Source organism: Varroa jacobsoni, unplaced genomic scaffold, assembly GCF_002532875.2.
Source record: "Varroa jacobsoni isolate VJ856 unplaced genomic scaffold, vjacob_1.0 scaffold_672, whole genome shotgun sequence".
Taxonomy (NCBI): Eukaryota; Metazoa; Arthropoda; class Arachnida; order Mesostigmata; family Varroidae; genus Varroa; species Varroa jacobsoni.
The window spans coordinates 304,851-326,803 of record NW_019213574.1 but is presented as its reverse complement, the minus strand read 5'-3'; the positions used below and the strand labels follow the sequence as shown (position 1 = coordinate 326,803).

General features: G+C 41.7%; 1 protein-coding gene across 8 annotated transcripts in view; it reads left to right on the top strand.

Annotated features, from left to right (window-relative positions):
* LOC111262532 (neural cell adhesion molecule 1) overlaps window positions 1-21,953 on the top strand; it is a 51,855-nt gene that overhangs the window by 24,224 nt on the left and 5,678 nt on the right. For 4 of the 8 annotated variants that reach the window (XM_086969192.1, XM_086969191.1, XM_086969198.1 and 1 more), the window contains 6 exons: window positions 4,187-4,336; window positions 7,896-8,080; window positions 11,317-11,413; window positions 17,132-17,320; window positions 20,684-20,787; window positions 21,362-21,574. In XM_086969192.1, the coding sequence (XP_086825318.1) occupies window positions 4,187-4,336; window positions 7,896-8,080; window positions 11,317-11,413; window positions 17,132-17,320; window positions 20,684-20,787; window positions 21,362-21,484 (848 nt within the window). In that variant the 3' untranslated portion in view covers window positions 21,485-21,574. Of the gene's footprint in view, window positions 1-4,186; window positions 4,337-7,895; window positions 8,081-11,316; window positions 11,414-17,131; window positions 17,321-19,880; window positions 19,985-20,683; window positions 20,788-21,361; window positions 21,575-21,953 lie in introns of those variants that run through there. The other 4 variants (XM_086969195.1, XM_086969194.1, XM_086969193.1 and 1 more) reach the window with 4 other exon arrangements.

The following is a 21,953-nucleotide window of genomic DNA, read 5'->3' as shown; positions in this document are numbered from 1 at the left end:
AAAGAGAGAAATGAAAAAAGACACAATAGTGGAGAGGAGAAGAGCGGGAGAAAACAGGAGGTGGAGCATGGCTACCACTGGTCAAATCGTATCACATCTCTAATGCGGCGCCTTTTCGATCAGATGGACGGACAATGAGTGGCGCTAGTAATAATATAGTACAAATAATAATATAGTAACATCGCCTAGCAGCTCAGTATTGTATTCATAGCCTTGTGGTCCCACATGCGGCGTATGGAACCATATCGAGCGGAAATAGTGATTTGCACTACGCCGCTAATACAAGGCACGTGGGTACTTGCAGACGACAAAATCTGGCGCGCCGGTTTGCAGGCACGTGCGTACTTGCAGACGACAAAGTCTGGCACGCCGATTTGAAGGCACGGCAATTTTGCAGGCGATTTGCAGGCGTTTATTCTTGCTAAAATGCGCTAAGCTAGAGGGCCGGCTAGAATGAACGCAGTTCCTGCTAGAGTTGACCTCCTCTTTAGCCCTAAAAGAAGAGATGGAATAGTTGTATTGATAGTCTATCAGGCAAAGAATGAAAAGATCGGATGGCGGCCAGGTTTGGGGTGCAGAAAAAAAAAAAAAGAGATAGCCGTACATCGTTCGTAGGCAAAGAACTTCAATAAATATTGCGTTTTTTTTTAACATTTTTTTTAATGCTGTTAGATCGAGAGTTCATTTGGATAAAGTTGCGCATGTCAGTGGCTGTGACGACACTGTGATGTTCTTTTAGAATATATATGTTTATAAATAAAGAACGTTTTAAATAGAGATTTTTATAAATTATTCTGACTACATATTTCTCCACTAGGTTATTTAGCGTTATCATTTTTAGGTGTCACGTTCGATTTTAATTTGGGATTGAAACCAATCCACAGTTCATAATTAATTAATTAGGAATTAAAATACCAGTTCTTTTATATTTTATCTTCAACCGATTCAGAAAGTATCTCATCGGGACAACTTAAAAAGACGTTGCTCTTTATAAAGTAATAATATTAGGAAATAATAGCACCCTTTGCAAACCGTGTACATGGTTTCGGTAAATAGAATTTGGATAGTATTAAGACAAGGAGGAGCACTCTATTGATTGCTTTAAGTATTGATATCTGTCAATTCTTGATATCTAATATTCTTCGTCTGAATTTTATTTTTTCTTTACAGTTAAAAGGTAAAATAAATAAGATAATATCAATAAAATTTATCCTCTCACGTTCTCACACAAACGCAGGTCCACTCATAGTGTTTAACTAACGATTTCATCTGCAGCTTCAATCGCTTTCTAACGGCCCCCTAACATCCTGCAGGCTTAGTCCAGGTGGGTTTGGATCGGTGCCGAATCTGACAGGCTGTGCTATTTACGAGGACATGTTATTCAATGTCCCGTGAGTCCCATACAACTTACTAGTCCTTTTTTCTAATTCTTTTTTGAAGCAATCTGGCATTTACATTTTTTACACAACTGTGTCTCTGTTTTTCTAAAGGCCGATTTGCTTAAATGGATAGATCCACACATGACCCATATAGTGCGACAAATGTTCACATACGTACGTAAACATATATGAACGAGGATAGTGATAGCAGGAACGGCCCTTCATTGTCCTGTTTATGCACAGCATACAAAATAAACCTAATAAGGAGCTACCTGATCGTCGTGCACAAGCAGGCGCAGCCGCGGTTCTGCGTGGCAGAGCACACTTAATGAAATGAGACGTTCATCTACAGACGAAGGTTAGGGAAAACCGGAATAACTGGTAACTACATGCAATTAAATCGCGCTAACCCGAAAGTCTAAAAAGGAGGTAAAAGAAGGGGGTGCTCCAAAGACAGCGTCAGAGGAGCTGTCCGACATTGATTCATTCTGTATACATTCTAATGGTAGCAGAACCGCATAAGCAACAGCTCCAGTAGCAGCGATTCATATCTCAATTGAAATTCTAGACATATCTAAAAACGAGCCTTTTGCGCGGTTACTACTTGATGACCCTAATTTTCGCCTTGAGTGGAGGGACGAATAAAGCGGGCGAGTAAAGCAGGCACCCGGACGAAAATGGGTAAATTCGTTAGGGAGAAAGATGTTTATTTTACGGAGGAGAAGCACACATAGATGAAAGAAAATACTCTTTTGCAAAACGCCATTTTAAATGTCTTCGGGTATTGCGCACGGAAGATAGAATACGATAGAGGTACTTAGATATTGCTCCGTATACATAGAGCTAGTACCACGTGAGCATTTAATCATACAAAGTGCGCTTGTAAGACGGTCTCTTATCTATAATAGGAGAGTTTGTGGCCAAATAGGATTGGAGCACCCTGGGGTAGGGGACGAAAAATGGGCAGTTCTGGTGACGCTCATCGCAGTGCTCACTGAAGTGCTGAGTGAAGTGGGGTGGCCGAATCTCCGAGAACCGTTCGCCTTCTAGTTGGTCCCATTTAGATGCATGCAGAAGGGTATCCTCAGGAGGTGTCCTGTTGCTACAAACTTTCGAGCAGCTTGTCATCAGCAAATGCCTGATTGACGCACTAGTCAAGGAGGAAGAATACGATCTGGTAGCGCTTAACACATGTAGACCATATAGGGTTGCCTTGTTGGTTCACTGGCTGTAGTTGCAAACATCATTTAGGGTATGACAATTGGATTAACGAGACTGGTCATGCCATCCTCTACCGGCGCAGATATATAGCGTAGACTGCAGTAATGTCTATACTCATCTAATGCAATGCGATGTGCATAATGACGCATGCAGGCAATCCTTTCCTGCTTTGTTCTTCTCAGGGACATCTCCTTCGGACTTTTTGCCTATAGGCATAAAGAGCTGGCGTGGTACACACCTCAAGGCAACTCAAGAAGGACGACAATATCATGAAAATTATACCAAAATCCATTCCAAGATAAAAATTGTGTGATTCTTTATTTTATAATAACGCCTTAGCACATCTATGCAGGAATTTCTCGGTGTGTGTTTGCGGTCTCGCAGGACTGGGAAGGGTCTGAGAATCGTGTATGTTAACTTAAATTCCATTTGAGTTACGCTTGTTGGCTAGCCTTTAAACGGTAAGTGCATTGAACGATAAGTAAAATCTTGTTTAGTGACCCACAGATCGCCTGTTTTTAGGCTTAGCGTTGAATAAATCCACTGAAATATTAAATAATGACCGCGATCCCTTCAGCCACCTATACCTAACAATACTTTTCTCTATTGGGATGGAAAAATTTATCGCATTCTTTATTTCCATTTGGGCCACATTTCGTAACAAGACGAGTCTTTCATAGTATGTGCAGAGGATTGTATGTGGTTGGATCAAACGTTCTTGCCACGTGCAGAGCGAATGGCCCTTCGGCCAGCTCGAACGAAAATGAACGGGATGATTTGCCGCCGGCTCCCGGTCGATTTCTTTCCACTTGGAACTAGGGCTCTGGCCGTCACGAATAGTGCTACTTTATCAACTATTGGAAATTGGCACTACGTCCTAGAGCCAGTATTCATCTTTTTCGTTTAGTACATTTGCGAAAACTTCATGAAGTCTTTCAACATCTGATGTGCACTAATAACGGTGTGCTGCAAAGCTCCTTTCCTTGTACCGCTGTCAGGGACCATTGCTTCAGCTAAAGCAAACAAGGATGTAACTGTGCTCGCTGCCTTCGCTTCAGGTTTTTTAGAATGAAGTGTCTTCGAGCCCTTCACCACGCTTTCCTTATAGGATATACTGGCTTGTCCAGACGCATGTCAACTCGAATTCTGAATGTCGGCATTGCCTAAGATGTAGCCTCGTTAGGCGAATTCAGATGAAACCAGTCGCCTATATAGGCTGTACAATGAGTCTAGAAATAAAGAGCGCGGGTAAAATCAACTACTAATTGGGTTATATATCTTCGAGAATGGCGGTCTTCGAGAATGGCGGTGTATTGGACCCGGAGGGGGGAATGCTTGTTGATGTTGTAATAGAATAGATTCGGGCAAATGCGTTTACTGGAACAACCTCCCCGCGGTGTGGCTCAGTCAATGGAAGTACCTATAATGTGCGTCATATATTAAAAATAAGAGAACTCCTTTTTTCTGGCTGAAGATACCGTCGTTGGGAAGTTGACGAACCATGCTATAGTATTTGCACGCGTCTAGGAGTTACACCTAACAAAAACTAATGGGTTTGCTTTTTTTCGTATTTATTCTATTGACAGGCAACAACGGCAAATATAAGGTCGAGGGCCAAGTCCTAACCATCTACAACGTGGAGACAACCGACGCTGGGAACTACACGTGCTCCGCCTTCATGGGCACAAAGCACCTCGTTTCCGTCCAAAAAAAAATGATTCAGTTTATCGTGCAATGTATGTATTCTCCGATGAAAAACAGGTTTAATGATATGTGAAAATTGAGAAAAAAAATGTATATTAACACTACTATTATCTTATCAGTTAGGAGTCTCTAGTTGCATTGCCATGGGAGCATCGTGTAGATCACATATCTTTTTTTTAAAACAGTATGAGTTTAGTTAAGGAAAGCCAACTTGTACTTAACTAGTTGAAAATCACCAAAATGCACTCCATAGGGTTTTTCTCGTGGACTTCACCGGGTGAATCACAACCTGTTAATCGCAAAGCTCTGTATCCCAGGTAAAAGTTCCAAAGTTAAAAGCTTGCGTCGTGTTTATTTTACGGATCGCTCATTTAGAATGAGGCTCAGGGAGTCATTCAGGACTTTCATCTAGATCCATATATAACATAGAACAAAATGACTGTAGATCATATTTCTGAAACTTCCATTCAAAAATGTCTATATCAAATATATATTTATTATATATAAAAACTTATATCGTAAAAAGTACAACAGGTGTACGTTCAGTCCAAGAGACGACTGACCTAGCTGTTCCCTGGCCAGAAAAACAACAAAATTGTATTAGCTACACCAAAGTGTGCTGTTATTAAATTAAAACTATTCCGGATGACACCGTGTACTTCTAGATACTGTATACCGGTATATCAAATTCTGTTTGAGTGTCACCTTTGATACTATTTTTAAGTTTTGCTCCCATGTTGTTGAATAATAATGAAATATATATATAATAATGAATAATAATAATTATTCTATTATAATATAATAATTATAAATATTAAATAAGAATATATATATATATATTATAAAATTGAGAGAAATAATCCACGTAGTTAGATATCTATGAATGCTTCAGAAGTAGTCACTCCTGATATTGCTAGCAATTTATTGTCATGGCGGATGTTAAGAATACAAAGAGTTTAGCTTGTATTATTATATGATAACCATTTTAGTTCAGGAGACTTCGTATTAAGTACATTTTATCTGGATACAAAAAGTACGGCTTGGAGGCGGGTCTAATATGGTTCCGTGCTATATAATATTCCTTTATATAGCTATGGTAGAGATCGGTAGGGAGCATTTTTCAGTTAGGCGATGAGGCGTGCGATTTCCTGAGAACTAACATTCCTAGGGTTTGTCTTTGAGGGGTCGATCTTTAATCTTTTTGAAAGCATTTCAAAGCAATAATTGAAAACAGCTCGATATTTTAGCTTACACTGACATTAGCCTAAGTAAGAAGGAGTTTCAAAATGTCTAGCTGAGAAAATCAATTTATGGAAGCTCTCGCCGCTGCTTTGGCGGTGTCAGGACAAAAACTTTAGCAATTGAGCCTCCATGTACATATATTGGAGGCATCCTGTGACCTGTAGCGTAACCCACAAGAACACTGATAGTAACACTCACTTGTGTGTACAGCCTCCGCAATTCTGCGTATCTTTAAAAACATACATGTATTCGGGGACACATTTTATCCTTTTTTTACCTTAAATGGAGTAGCGTCTTTTTGACATCCTTTGCGTTTACTATGGCCAACAAAAGGATCGACCACGAATTATTGCACAAAAAGGAACTGAGCTTTGTTAAATAACTTGTGCAGTTTTTTCTGCTGACAGGGTAGTCAGATTTTATTTAGCGCAATATGGAGGGACCGGGGTAAGGGATACTGTCGCAGCCCATATTTATGCGACGGAAGCATCAAAGAGACTGCGGTCCATTGGTTGTTTGCTCTCAAACCTTTGCTTCGCCAATGAAGACCAAATGAAGACGGCCCCTTTCATTATGCTGCGCTTATGAAAGTCTTAATTAAAGCTGCCCATTGTGAATGTCATTCAAATTGGTCGGGCGCTCGATGTGACTCAACACCCCCATCTCACGGAGCCGTCTCGAGGCGGTTAACGTAACGCTAGGTCAGCATGGATTTATTTTAATATCAGCTCCATTCTGATGTCCAGTGTAATGGTCGTTCGGTAGCATTTAAAGGCAGAGAGGCAGAAACTATTGCTGGGCTGATCTCGCGGAAGCATCAAAAAAACCAAAGCTCAGAGAGCAGGCGACGACCCTTGTATGGTTAAGACAGGCAAAGGTTGCTAAGTTATAAAACAAAGCCAAAACGAGTGATATGATAATGGCACGATTTTTAGTCGGCAAACGCTCAGAACACGCGAAAAAGACACAAGTAGTCTTACGTTCTTTTCCGCGTGTTGCCTCCGTGAAGCGTAGCTTGGGGGGTAATGCCAATTATCGGCTTATGAGCTACAGCAGTATTTTGATATTCTGAATGTTGACTGACAGAAAATCTTTGGCGTCATAGAAGCATACGCCGAGTATCGTCTTGTGGCAAAAATAGTGAGTGTAAAATATATAACTTTGTTTTATGCCTTGCTTATAATTTGTAGCTCCGAAAATTGATAACTAATCGTTTTAATCTAGAATATCACCAATATGGCACATTGGTGATGAAAGCTTAAGGTAAAATTCTGCTTAAGGGACTACAGTACGTTTCAGAAAGTTAACAATCTAGTTAGAAGCGGCCCGAACGTGAAGAAAATCTGTATTAGGACGCTAGCACAGAAGGCAAATTATTGAATTCAGAATGATGTTCCCAATGTATAGGATGAACGTTTTTGAACAAAAGGCATACCTTTCGATTTTTAACAACTACTCGACCGCCTTTTTGTTGTGTCCTAGAGCACTATTTCTACTGGGGTATCGGAAAGGTCGACATGTTGCCTTCCTCCCTCGTATCGTTCACGTAAAGATCTAAAAATATCGATTGGGCAATGGTTCTTCATACCCTTTGTCCGATACTTGTAATGCGAAGACTGGATATTATTTTTTATATATACATATAAACATCATGTATAGACACGTGCGTTCCTTTATACTAAATAGCAAAAAGGTACTACTTTTTATCGTTGTCGTTTGTCTCTTATAATCTATTAAGCACAGAATATAAACAGCCCCCAATGCATTAGTATATACATGCATCCAATGTAGCCAGCGAGATCTTCAAAGGAACAGTTACCTATTTCTATCGTCTCGAACTTCAAAACTAGTTCAAAGTCGGTGTGTGGGAATAATTGTATATCGACATCTTCATGAAGAGCAGTCATAGCGTAAAAAGAATTTTTGCCATTTTCAAACTATTCCATTACCTGTTGGCTGACTGATCTTCACATTGAAATCACAAATATACGCATATATATGCGAAGAAAACACAATGATTCTTATTTTATTTATAATGCAAAAATACAAAACAACTTAAGAAAACTCGAACAGGGCATCATAGAACTTACACAAGTTTTTATTATCATTTTTTTTTTCATTATTCTTTGCTGCTAACTTATTAGCAGCAATGAATAATATGACGGAACTTCAATTAATACAAATTTGTTTACAATGTATCAAGTGTTGACGTTACAGAGCTGGTACGCAACAACGGTAACGAATATTCCTTGATCGGCTCTACTCAGATAGTGAAGTGACAAAGTAAGATAGACTCATCAAAGACGCTAAGCGCTCAGAAACAAGTTGTGCGTTGTTCTACTATTTCAGACCGTCCGCGCTTCAAGGACACAACTCTTGATACAAGATACGCTCGAGTCGGATCGCTAGCCAAAATCCCATGTGAAGCGGAAGGCGAGCCTCAGCCTTCGATCAAATGGCTGCGTGGTATGGAGCACCTCTACGCCCGTGAAGACTACACCATAGTTGGCAACGTTGGGACGTCCGTCCTGAATGTAAATCAATTTTTCTCAGTGTACTATGCATACTATGAGCCTTCACTTTCTGAGAAATACACGTTTATCTTCATGAACTCCTAAACATAGCAGTTGTATACATACAGGACGGGGTAGCAGTCTTTCTTTATATGTATGTATATAATAATACGTTCATTTGTTACTCTTGGTAGCTAAAGAAAGGCAGTTCTGTCCAGAGCAAGGTAACAAACTCGTCAAATAGAAAACAAAGCGATCTTTTCGGAATTCCAGAAAGGACCAGCTATTATTAAATCTTATTGCGCTGAACGAAGCATCGAACGAGACGAAAAGCTTTTTTTATCCACCGTTGGCTATTCCCAACTCTCAAACAGCTTCTAGCTAACCCTAGCGAGATTTGCTCGAGGTAATTGGAAAGAACTTTAATAGGATTTAGACTTGAAAATTTCGAAAATTCATCAAAAGGGCTCAGGAAGTTATTTTCAATATATTCGGATTTTTTTTTATGTAGAAACGAACGGGCGTTGTTGGATTACTAGCGACGCCTCAACGGTCATATATATATTTGAAAAAAGGAAATATATATGCATACTGTCGGTGATGGCAGCAAAAGCAAATATATGATATTTAATCAGCTACCGTGTTCAGCGTATCGCTTTCGTTTAATATCACGCTCCGCCAATTGAAGCCAAGGAATGCGGCTGGCATCTGGAGAGCGGAGTGGTCCTGTTAAGGTCGTAACTTCATAAAAGCTTTCCGACTGAGTTGCTCATTAAGCCAAAAAAAGACAAGCAGCGTTGGGCGTGGTACCCGCCACATTCGGGCTGTTGACCTTCTGCGTCACGACTACCTAAATGCTAAAACATCCCGGTCGTACACCACTGGGCACTTACTCGTTTACTCCTTGATCCGTGTTGACTATTAGGAACGGTTAGGCAGGTGAAGAACAGGTTTGTATTTGATAAGCACGCTAGCAAGCTCTGTTGCTCCTAGAATTGGTGTGCGACTGAAAATCGAAAAAAAACCGTCACATTTCCTTGCATTCTGTTCATTCTGAGCGGGCATACGCACAATATGGCCAACCGTTACTTAATAGGCTTCTGTGTAAACAAGTGTTCTTTTAGATTTAATTTAAATTTCAATAGCACTCGCTGAGTTGTGCCGTACCGCCACGGTCATGAACTGACGAGTAAATTTTGAGTCGGGATGTAGCATTCTTATTCACTCGGACCGCTTTCAGTCAACCGTGACGCCACTTGAAGCAAACAGGCTGAGTGAAGGCAAGGAACATGTACGAGGCCGATGCGAAACGTGCATTAGCCTTAAGTGAAGTAGCTGTTGACGGGGTCCATCCAGTCACCCGCTGTTGGGAAGGAATGTTGATTGGGCCTGGTGGCTGGGAAAATGCTCAATGCAGAAAGGCTTCAGCGACGGTGCTAAGCACCGGGTGAATGTAAAGGCTGCAAATGGTCTCCTTCCAACTGGGACACTGAAACGGGGGTTGCAGGTGCGTACTATGAGAATGGGGTGGAGAGACATCGCAGCTTCGACAGGCGCCCGATCCTGTCACGCGACAACCATGGGAACTCCGAATAGCAGCTTGGGTGCTGGTCAGGTTTGCTATTGCTTCGGCCCAGGGTGCACTTGCCATTAGGACCACAATGGGGGGCGAGAAAAGACAGACTGAACTACAAAGACGGCATTTCTCCCCGGTAAATCACGGGAAGCAATACAAATTCGGCAGCTCATTTGGAATCATACGAGAGGGCAGCCTAGGGGAAAATCTAGTGAGACGAAGAAGCTGAACTGATTATAAAGAATCGTAGGGACTTCAGACTTTGCGCTCACATATTTGTTCGCGATGGATCAAAAACGTGTTATCAGCCGTACAATTTCGGAGTAGAATTCTTTTTAACTTAGAGACAAATGTACAGTTAGAAGAAAGTATGTCGATTTCACTAGATGATAAAAGCCTAATGAGCCGTTCGACTCGAAAAGCCTGGTCCTGTTTCACACAGCTGATTCAGTTAATGCAGGATTTTCAAAAAAATCAATCCACGTTCTGAATTTCATGGAACTCCCACATGAACTTATAAACAGATGCGTATTGAAATAATCTAGTGATCCAGACTAGTCATCCTTGTCCAGAAAATAAGAAGGAACCAAAGACTGCGTTATAACCGCGATAAACATTGCTCTAAGCGGTCGAACTACTTTCTGCTCCAGAACACTTCAGTAGTGACAGTGTATAGAACAACTCCTACATATGGATATTTCACGTTCGGGTGTACGACACTCGCACTTGTAATGCCCTGATCATGTTTTCTATTCCGTTAAAGACATGTAAAAATAGATTTCGACTTGTACGTCTGCCAGCTGACATCACGTGTCGTTTGATCAGCGTTGACTTCATGGTTCTGTTTCTGATCGCTGAAAATCAAGTTTGATGCAGAACTGCTTTCTGTGCTGAGCTCTCAGGATGTTCTCGACGACCAGTCAAATGGCCTTAGCCACTCATGCTGTTTGTAGCTTATCACCCCTCGGAGGGACTATGTACGGGTGCCTGTGTTAGCAGTAGTTATACTACGCGAGTAATGGCGGCAGGATTTGAATCTGATCATGGAAAAGCGCATCATAATTACTACTCATATTGTTTCTCTCTCCGAGCGGCAAATATTAAGTATGTCAAAAAAAGCCGTGGCATGCAATAAACATACTACGGTTTTTTTAGAAGTCCTTCAATAGACGCCTACAGTATGGCTCACGTTGACGGTCGATCATCAATGCATCACAGCACTTCCAGTATTACTAAATAGTAAGCCCAATACATGTTTGCCTAGGCTGAAACTAGTCATGTGACGGCAATGAGTAACGGAAGTAAAGCTTCGCTTATATAATTACATCGCATCTGCCTCCTAGTCAACCTTGACTTCAATGTAACTAGCATAATATCCGGACACACTGCCAAGTTTGGCCAACAGAAGTAACTTATTTTTAACTTACTCACATAATTTAAGGCTACTCACGATCATCGAGCTGGTCTCGGAGGCAGCGATTCGTTTTAACAACCGCTTGCCGGTGCAAGGGTGACCACACATATATATATATATATATATATATATATATATATATATATTATATAAGCAATATATGTATAGACCAGTTAGCATATATAATTTATATAACTTTTAATGCAAGAATGATCATGAATTGTTCTGTTATCTTGTTGCCCACTGCTCTTTGCCATTTGATTTCAGATTGATGTGCGAGATCACTCGTACTACGGCGTCTATACGTGTCATGCACAGAACGAGCTTGGCCCAAGCGAGAAAGCGATCGAACTATTGGAAGGAGGTAAACAAATCAAGAGACAGCTAAACACTAACATACATACACACACCTCTACACATATTTGCTTTGCCATATAGTTTGCAGTAAAGGGCGGTTCGCCACACAAGAGAGCGTATTGATATAAACAGAAATACGTTGATTCAAATAGACGTATCAATATTTTCTACCAACACATCCCATTTAATAATAATTTTATAAATAAACGGCGTTTTAACAGTGAGTTCCATTATTTCTTGAAATCGTTCCTGGATATTTGGAGTTCTCTCGCTACGTGTCCCCTATGTAACCGACTCGCGTCGAATTCTGCTCACACATGGAGCGTGTCCATACAGCCCATTTAAAGGCGTTGACCCAGCAAAACCTATGGACCACTAAACGGACTTTAAAATTGTCTACATGTACATGTACATTAAATTTAAGAAAATGTGAGACAAATATGAATGATACACTGAGCCTTTTTCATTGAAAAAAAGCTAAACACATTTTCGCATTAGGACTTAATTACTGGGTAATTTGAGCGTACGAGGCAACATTGCGATCAAAATCCAAGATCTAAACTTCTGTTTAGTATTATCATTTTTTTTCTAGATAAATCAAAAGAATAGCGCAAATTCTTTTGTGTAAAAAAAAACTCTACCGAGTTTAACGTGACCCAGTGACATTGTAGGGATGACGTTGACCCTCACTCTTCAACGCCTGGAACAACAGGGCATATAAACAGCTTTGGGTTAGTTGCCGGCCGCTTTCATTTTATTTGAAGAGCTTCAACTGTTTCAAGAGTGGCCGACGTAACACAACTGTCATCCTAGCACCATGGTCACATGAACTAATGGGCTGAACAGCATAAATTAACGTAGCTAACATTTGTTTTTTTTCCTGATTTCCCCATCGCTTGCTGTGGAAACGGCGTTCACGCGTTTGCTGAAATACTAAGTTCTTCTCATAGTCGTTTCTACTTCTATAAAAATATAAAGAAATTGCGCTGATATTTGCGTTTTTTCTAATTAATGCCATGATCCCCTGTGCGAGGTTTTTAACACCGCCCGATCAAAGCCGTTGGCCCAGTTCGTTCATCAAACAGACGCAGAAGTGGAGCCGGAGAACATTTATACAATTAATAATAAGAAGTAAAAAATAGGAAACAGGTTTTCATGCCTTACCGCTGACTCGCTGTTACCTCTTTCGAAGACGAGTCTGTATTTATCGCAATGCTCAGTTCATCTCTTGAGCGCAGTTCTCCGTCGATCATTGCCTGCTGCCTGTGATTCCACGCCATCAACCCAGCCATAATCCTTTCGCACGCTCCCGTGGACCCGCACCCGCATCTCGGCCCTTCGCCCAGCAACTCTGCGGTGCGTTTTCTCTACTGTAGAGTTCTACCGACTCCTACCACTGTCCTACCACCGCCGTTGTGACCAAACGTTAATCTGTTACTCAATAAATGCTACTCGAATGGAGCCACCGACTCGCACGTAAATAGAGATACAGACACCTGAGCAGATTCATATGTACAGTAGCATTAGTAAGCCCTATTTGGTCGCTTGCTAAACCGTGAATCTCAGATGGGTCTCTTTTGTCCAGTAAAGCCAGCAAGCCCTATTACTACTAATGATAATAGCAATGATTACAGTGGCGAGCTGATGCTGGTGTTTAGGGTTTTTCTATAACTTTGGATGCGCTTGTCGCGAGAACGATTTTTTAGTGATTAAACTATGCTCGATGAGACTTCGTTGTTTTCTAGAGTACTTCGTTCAGTAACTGGTTGCGTAGAAAAGTAGCGGTCACTCCAACCAGCTATGCTCGTTTAACAAATAATAACAACTACTATGATTGATAACAATAGCTATTCAAACGACCATTGTTGTTAATCTACCTCGTTGCACGACATGGCTATTGTTGAATGAGTCGTTCCATGTTGTTGCTGTTGTCGTAAGTGACCTTACCTACATATACAAAACATAATACGGAGGTCCGCTTATAAAGCGTTCAAGGTTTATATCCTTGTTCCATCCTGTTCTACAAATTTCTTATTATATTAAATATCCGAATACAGTGGGCAATTAGCAGCGCAGGTGGGTGAGGCAGTTGCGGCTAAGAAACGTGAACGAAAACGTTATTACACTTAATCAGATCATAAAGGCAATATGCGTGTGAGAAACATCAGTCTTTTTAGATGAGCTTTATTAAAGCTTATTCTAGCTAGCAAGATATAGTTACTACTAGAGACGTCTGCATATACCAAATAGTAAGCTAAATTTTATTACGTTGTTCTTGCTATGTTTTCTTTCTGTTAAACGAACAAGTAAATCTATTCGAACATTTCTTACTTACACAACCCCTAAAAATTAACCTTTCATTGATCGGCTCATCTTGAAGTGTCAGTAAATATTTAGCGTCTTTCAACGCCAGTCACTTCCTACATAGCCACCATCACGCAATCAGGTCTACCGTCTAAGGATCTACCTCCTTGGCCCGTCCACAAAACCACATTCGAAGACAGCTGAACTTCTCTCTTGCTTTTTTCTAACTATCCAGTCAACGTCACCTGACAGCGTTACATGTTCCTTTTTCAGTAGAATGGTTTTTTAGGATGAACCCTACCCCCCTGCCTCTACGTAAGTTGTGAGTTTTGCCGGCATCGACAGTACGTATGCCGTCTGCAATACTTGATTCAGTTGTCGTGGCGGTGCTAGCAGTCCTGGTGAATACAGCTTTTGCCTTGTAGGCATCACGTAACCTACCATTGCCAAGAAGCATATCCTTCGTCTAGCAAGCCCCTGCTAGTCGCCCTCAGGCAAACTTCCCTCGCTACATCGGTCGAGTTAGTAACCACAAAAACTGGTCGATCGTTGCTTGCCAACTTCGGGTTGAATCTGCTCCTGCTGCGGTGGCGGAGGCTTTATCGACTTCGATCCCCCATCTCCTTCCGAACCGTTTCTGGCCTAGGACTGTGCCCTAACGGCCGTGCTAGTCCATGTGTAACGAGCGTCCTGTCGGCGTCTATGAAAGCAGGTTCCTCCTGTCCCCCGTCCCTCTCTCTCTCTCCCTTTCGACCTATCTTGTTACTCTTACGTACTCCTGATGCTTCTATGTCCTCGTTTCTTGTGCGAAGTTGCTCTCAATGTACGTATGAACTTGCTATACCCCCGCCGCAGTGAAGCGGTGGGCGGCAAGCAGTTTGGCGTCTGCCAGCCGCAACTCACCCCTTGAATGAGTAGTAACAGGAGTGGCAGGCTGAAAGAACGAAATAACTGTTTCGCCTACCGTTGCCTGTGCAGGAAAGACTTCGTAGGATAAGCTTATGCTAGTTCTGCGCTGACTGAGAGGTACAGTGGCGTTGCTGGACGAGGCGCGATGTGAAGTAGGTTTCAATCAATTTCCTTACTGGTCTGGATGGGTGAGCAAGGTATACCATCTATTGCCAAGTATCCTCTAACCCCCTGCTCGATTGGAGTAACACCGATAGCAATTGATGATACGATCGGTTCGAACAAAACCACACGTCAACAAAGCTACTACCCGCTGGATACGGTGACTAGACAAGATAATAATCGTAACGAGAAAGCAGCCAGTGAACTCGACGAGAACGAAGCAGTCGTTCACACAGACACAACAGCAACTGCGAAATGAACACTGACGTCAACAAAAGCTCCCTGAACCTTTTTATTCAAGTGTCAAGAAATGAACTGTATTTCCTAAATGGACTCCAACTTACATGGTCCACTGTTAGTCGGCCTTGAAAAGGCTGTCTGTGCGAGTTAAGGGGAGCAGAATAATAATGGGTGCTTCGCGCGGAGGCAAATAAGATCTCTGCTAACAAATACGACATGGCTTCAAATGATACACTTAACTTAACGACTTTTAGTTGACAAGTCTAAAAGAGGTCTTAGGTCAAGACTTCATTTTTGGCATAGTTATATGACATGGTATGTAGCTCAGGCAATGCCATTGGGAAGCTAATCACTCTCTTCTATGTGTAAGGTCCACTTATGTGATGAATTCCTCTGTAAGCTTTCGATTTCTCACTGTTTCGGCCACCCATTCCTAGAAGCGATCAAATTAGCCTCGATTCAGGTTTCGGCATTGTGAGCATATTTTTTTTGCATGTGATTGCTTGTTGGTTTAAAAATTATTTTTCTTAGGCCTCACCATACGTAACATTTGGCGAGGAACTGACAGAACAAACGCTTCTAGCGAGTTGAAATAGAATTTGTTAGAAGCCAGGGAACTTAGATGACTCTTTTTTATGCTCTTCTTTCGATGAAGTCCTCTACGTCGTGTCTCAAGTTAGCCTCTGTCGAAATCGAGAATCGATTCTATGTTCCGCGGCTACGCTAATGGCGAGGTTGCCTTGCCTTGCCTTGCCTTGCCCGCCGCTGGTTCTAATGCCGACGCTGGTATTTCAGTGTTTTTTTTTTTAACTTGCCACGCTATCAGAAACCTTGATTCAACTCTCTGATCTCCTTCCCGTTCTGTTATAGTATGTATATCTAACACGAATCAACAGCTCGCAAGCGACGGCCCCATGTCATCTTCGTCGTTGCTTCCATTCGACCATCCATCTAGGCCAATGGTGTACTTTTGTCAAAACTTGCATTATTTACCCTTTGGGTTGGTGTATTCGCGCTCCGCTTACCAATGGCTTATTCGCACAGCGTCATACATGCAACGTTTGCAACTAACTGCAAGCCGCGGGAGGGGAATGAAGCGAAACGCATATCCGTCGTTTGTATAGAGTTGCCCGTTTGGTAGCTTGAAGAAAAGTTTTTTACGCGGCCACTTGCTGCGAAGAAAAAATTTTTGCTAGTTTTTTTTATTTTGGTCCAGCCCAAGTGAAAGCTACGAAGCTTGCCCACGTTTCTATCCGGCGCAGCTAGAGGTGCCTAACAATGGGCTTTATGCTAGTTTGAAGTGCAAAATATTATAATAAATATAATAAGACAATATAATAAATTAACAAAATACAATGTTGCTGGTGTGTCAGGGCTGAGATGGATGATAGATTCGATGATGGCATTTCGCCGGCCTCGTCGTATTTGGTGGCAGAATGAGTGGCAGAGTACTCAGCGGTGAGCTGTGGAAGTTGAGGTGCAATTGCAATCACAAGACTAAAACATGATAATAAAGGGATGAGCGTCTGCTTTAGGTAAATGGCAAACAACAAAATCATTTTATGCAAGTTTGGCACGACAGCTTATTGATACATACTCGCGGTCTGCCTACATTTAAAATGGCGGCGAACGTTGCGTTCGTTATTTAGAATGCTACAACGCTCACGTGTTTAATAAAAGACGCCACCTAACTTTTCTCTTTAAAAAGTATAATAATTTAGCGATTTTCCGCAATGGTCAAATTCGAGCGGTTTTTTTTTATTGTTGGCTTGTTCTCTGCGGCAGATCGTCTCCTAAAGTCACGCCGTTAAATGATACTAGAGACTAAATGGTAAAAGCTACTACCTGTGAGTCAGATGATAGTCGAAGTAAACATTCCTACTGACTAGAAATCGAGTATCCGGCGACAGGTTATCACAGAGTACACTCATACTATAAAATGTTTCAAACCTTTTTTCAAAACCTGGTTTGGCGGTAGAATAATAGAGCGTAAACGGGTTTTCCTTTACAACCCCACGGACTTCCAGCAAATGGCCATATCTGGCCAAACAGCAAAAAATAAATTTGCCCGTCTGCAGTTCCAATTTCTTTTCTTGAATGACTATTGCAGGTGCACCAGTTGCGCCTCGGGTCCGAGTTGTCGAGCCTGACAGACCCAAGAAGGACACCATCGTCCTGCACATTGAGCACGACGAGGACGACATGAACAACGACCTAGCCGTACACACCTTCCGAGTCCAGTACAAGACAGACGAAGGAACCTGGGAGACGGCCCCTTCGGAAGAGTATCAGTTGAACGGTAAGAGTATAAAACAAAGCGGGACCCACTATCAAGAAAATGCCAATATCAACGATAGACATTGGCATTTTACTGATACTTAGAATAGTACGTCTGAGGAATTATTAACATTTTTTCCCATAGTCCAATTTTTTTTTGTGAAATATCATTTTGCAATTAAGCTAGACATAAAAAAAAACTCTTAAAGCTAAACCTTCCCTATTTGTAAATATAGGAAGCTAATCTTTAGAGGGAAACACAGCTAAATTCATTTAATTGTGTAGGGTGGTACGTCCTCCTGATTTGTATTGCTTAACCCCGAAACCATCCTCCTAATTGCTGATGCCAGCAAAAAAATGCGTACGGTTCTCAAAAGCGAAACTGTAATATTAGATCAACGCGACGTAATTAATAGAATCCAAAGGAGCTGCACAGTTAGTCCTAGAGATACGTAGGAATGGGCCTGAATTGCTTAGATCAAAGCACAGTGCCTGTACGTGTATTTGCATGTTCGTCCATAGACATATTTATATCGAAGCTGATCCAAAGACAGATTGGTTGGAAATCAAATCAAGGTTAACTGACTGGCTAATTTGGATTGGTAATGGTCGAATATAAAGGTCAGTGTCGATATTCTGTCTGGCAGTGTCGGGTCCAATCGGGGTTAATACACCCATTACCTTGAATATCGCTCAGGTAGTATAGATTCCGGCGGATTTGATGTAGTCGACAGCTTCGATATATGCAAGTCACTAGAGTAGCTCAATGCCTGCTAATGGAAGGGACCTCACGAGCCTACATATAATACAATACATGGTTGTTTTACTAACGAGTTATTTGTGTGTCGTAAGCTTTCGATCTGCTATTTTTGTTCTTGTCCAATATGTAACCTCAAGGTTGTCGTAAGTACCGGCGACGCTGAGCCTTGGATCTGGAACTGCAAGCCTATGTGCTAGCTATTTACTTCAATGCTGACCCTGTCTAAATTATCAAATTGCGACGGTCACGGATAACTCATCTATCTCTTATGCTGTATCAGCTTAAATTCGAACATGTCGTTAAACTAATTCATTAGTGGAGTATTGTTACTAGGATTAGTAGTCTTTTTCATTGCGTGATTCGTGAAAACTCGCGAATCACCCAATTGGTCATGAAGTCGTAGTAGATCTTGTTGAAACACCAGATTTGCTTTAGCGCAGTACATTACACGGGTTTCGCTGTGTTTTTGCGTTATGTAATTCCGATACGTTCCTCTGTCCCTATAGCATCATCTGATTGCGGCCACATCAAAGGGTGCCCTTGACTTTTGAGATGACTTTTGATGGGCTCCTGCTCCAACGTATCTTCTTTTGAAACAAGGGTACGGGGACGAGTTGTGGCTTTGCATTTCCTCCGTCGCAAACCTTTTCTGTTTCTCTGGCCATCGGTTTTTCAGTCCAACCTGAACGTTGTACATGTCCCTCAGTGCGTGTCCTAGCATGCTAGCGATCCAAGTAAATCTCAGTATCCTGGTTTCCTTTTGACTCTCTGCTTCTGCTATTTTTGTTTTTTCTGGGATACTACTTATCATTGCAAAAAAGTGGTATGGTTCGTGACAGCAGTGTATTGGCGTGCTCTGTTTTGTTGTTACAGAGTGTTTGAAAGGGAAGATACATGCGGGAGTATTGTAGCTCATACGGCTAGTGAGTTTCGGTGAGAGTTGCTACAGAGTTAATAAATTTAGCCTACCTCTTGTGGGTCAGACGCAGGTCGCCACAGGGGCTACGGTGTGATTCCAACCTTTTACCAACAACCGGTTACATCGGACCTGACCGTCCTCATGCATTAGCTAGCTCGGTTCGCTGGTTCATTGCTCCGCTTGTTACACAGATGTATTAGCTTAGCGTTTTATATCAGCATAAGGACGAGGCTAATCGGAGATGGGAGAAGAAGGTAGAAAAAATACACTTAGACACCAGCCTGTCTCAATGACTATTACTATTACTGCTCTTATTATCACAAAGTACACAGAAGTAGTAGTAAAGACTAGGGAGCCCTAAAGTAAGCCCCGTCGCGACGGTCCGGTTTATCACACTCTTCGTTCAGACAGCAACTTTCCTATGGCAAAAGCTCCCCGTTCAGCTGCTACCTGTTGCCCTTTGTCCTTGAGCTGTGTCCTGACTTTTCTTGGGCCTGCCAGATGTACGATGGGGCACGAATGAGAGGTAGGGTCTTAGAGCAAGTCGGTAGCTAGCAGACGTCAGGTGTGTACCACGTACAGGGATGTGGCTTCACTGCAACACCGGCACGTTTGCTATTAGTACCGCGTTTCTGATTTCCTTTTGCATGACGCAAGACCGGGTTGAACCGAACTGGTTAGGCAGGAACTTTACCTATCTCGGTTCACCTTTTCTTAGTGTAGACCCTGTAGAATAGATGCAGTGTAGGGCAGTATCGCTTGCTATCTCCAAACCTCGTGCTTCTGAGGCTCAGTTTTTACGGCCCTTTTCAGCCGATACAGCGGCGGCTGTCGCCGCTGCAGCCAACCATGAACGGAGCGATGTCTAAAAATATCTTTTCTTCCTTTCTGTTACATGCGTAGGATACACGCATACGCCAAACCGCCTGGCTTGTCACGCGGTAAGGACGCCGGAGGAGATGCGCAAGTTAGCTAAAAGACAAAGAGGGGATATGTAAAGAATTGAGGTACACGGTTGCTGAGGGTGCTACTATCGGCTAGTAAAAGAGTTAAAAGCAAGCGTAGTTAGGGAAAGCTGTACGGTAGAGATAAACTAGTTGTTTCTTACCCCGGTGACGTCATGCTCCAATGCCTACTAGATAGTACGCAACCGATAACGAATAAAATTTATCTGTAATACGTTAGAATGTTAGATGCGAAATTCATCCCACCGACGACGAAGTACTAACTAATATATATATCAGTTTTGCGTGACCTTCGATACGGAGATGTATATATATATATATATATATCCGTTTTGAAGCTCACGCAAAATTGATAAGTCAGCTATTTACTTGTAGTGAAACCGGTCAAAGTGGGACGCAATTATTCAATTGTCTGAGCACCTCAGTCGATACCACACTAAGCTCCCATGCAACGGGAATGTATATGTACGTCTCGTTCCTTATGTACGCGTAGGCATAATTATGATTATCTCACTCAGCATGTAAATAGCTGTTCTACAGAAACAGCCCATCGAATCCGTGTCAGGTTCCGGCACTGGCAGCGTGACATTGTTGCGTCGTAACGACTGACATTTGTTGTGTTCGTTAACATTTTCTTGAAAGATTTATTAACTCGGTATGTTTTCAACGCCTTTAATATCGTTTCATTTTTGGTTTCTCTAATAAATAATACTTTTAATAATTTTTCTATTTCTCCTTTAGCAGACCGCCATCCGCAATATGAGCTGCGGCGTCTCAACACGAACACGAGTTACGTAATCCGGGTCGCTGCCAAGAACGCCGCCGGCTACTCAGACTTTTCACAGGTTTGTGTTGATGGAATTGGCTCAATTTATAGGATAAAACAGATTTAATTTTGTCCAATTTATACGTATGTTTATGTGTACAACTGAAGATCAATAAGAGAAGCGTTTACAATAGAAGAAAATGCCCACAATATTTACGGGGGTTCGAAATTGGGTGATAGATGTGTCATTTTACTAGTGGTAACATTTGTGCTTCTGCTCTATGAGATGAAGATACATCTGACACAAGCATTTGTAAGCAGTATAATATTTTCAGGGCTAAGCATGATTATTTATTCGTTCATTGTAAAATTCAGACTTACATTTACATCGCCTTATGCTTCACGGCGAGAAAAAAATATTTAAAGGTATTTGCATTTAAAGAATACCAAACGATGGAAACGTTATATTGACCTCATTGCGCTGAACTGCCGAATTGATTTAGCACCGATTCTCCAAACAGAGATATTCTTTTTTTTTAGTTTATCGTCAATACCTTATCTGATAACAGTTGCTATTCTGGTTTGTTTTTTCTTGCCTTTTTGTTAATTGTTTTTCTTCTGTGTCCTCGCCATCGTATATCCTACAACTTTAGGAACTCTACCACCGCACGCAGAACATGGACTATCAGCGGGCTCCAGTGGCTGTTTCGAGTCAATTGTTTGCCTCAACGCTGCCTCTGTTCTTCCCTTTGATATTACTTCGGCAGAGACTTTAAAGCCAATTGAAGAAGTGATTTTCTTCACCTCTATGACAACCATTTACCAAGTGTATACCAATCCGCCGACAGCCGTGAAGTAGCGTATCAGTGAGTTACCAAATACCTAAACGTTCAACAAAGCCCATCTTAAACGCTAGCCAGGCGATCTTCTTTCTTTGATGTGTAGAACATACATACATACATACATTCAGCTTTCCACAACTACGCCTCGTCGTATCTGGTACGTTCCGCCGCTCCTACCATCCCTAGAATAACCAACCCCATTTACCCGCTATCGAGCCGATCAAGCCAGGGCTAAGCCAAATACAAATCTCAAAATAGAAACTAGTATTAATAATAATCATAGCGGAAACTACTGCACAACAGAACTCGATACTAAGCGCAACTTACTATTGAGAAATAGCTATTGCAACAAATGACAGTCAATCAATTAATTGATTGATTCACTATCCATCGATTCAGTAAT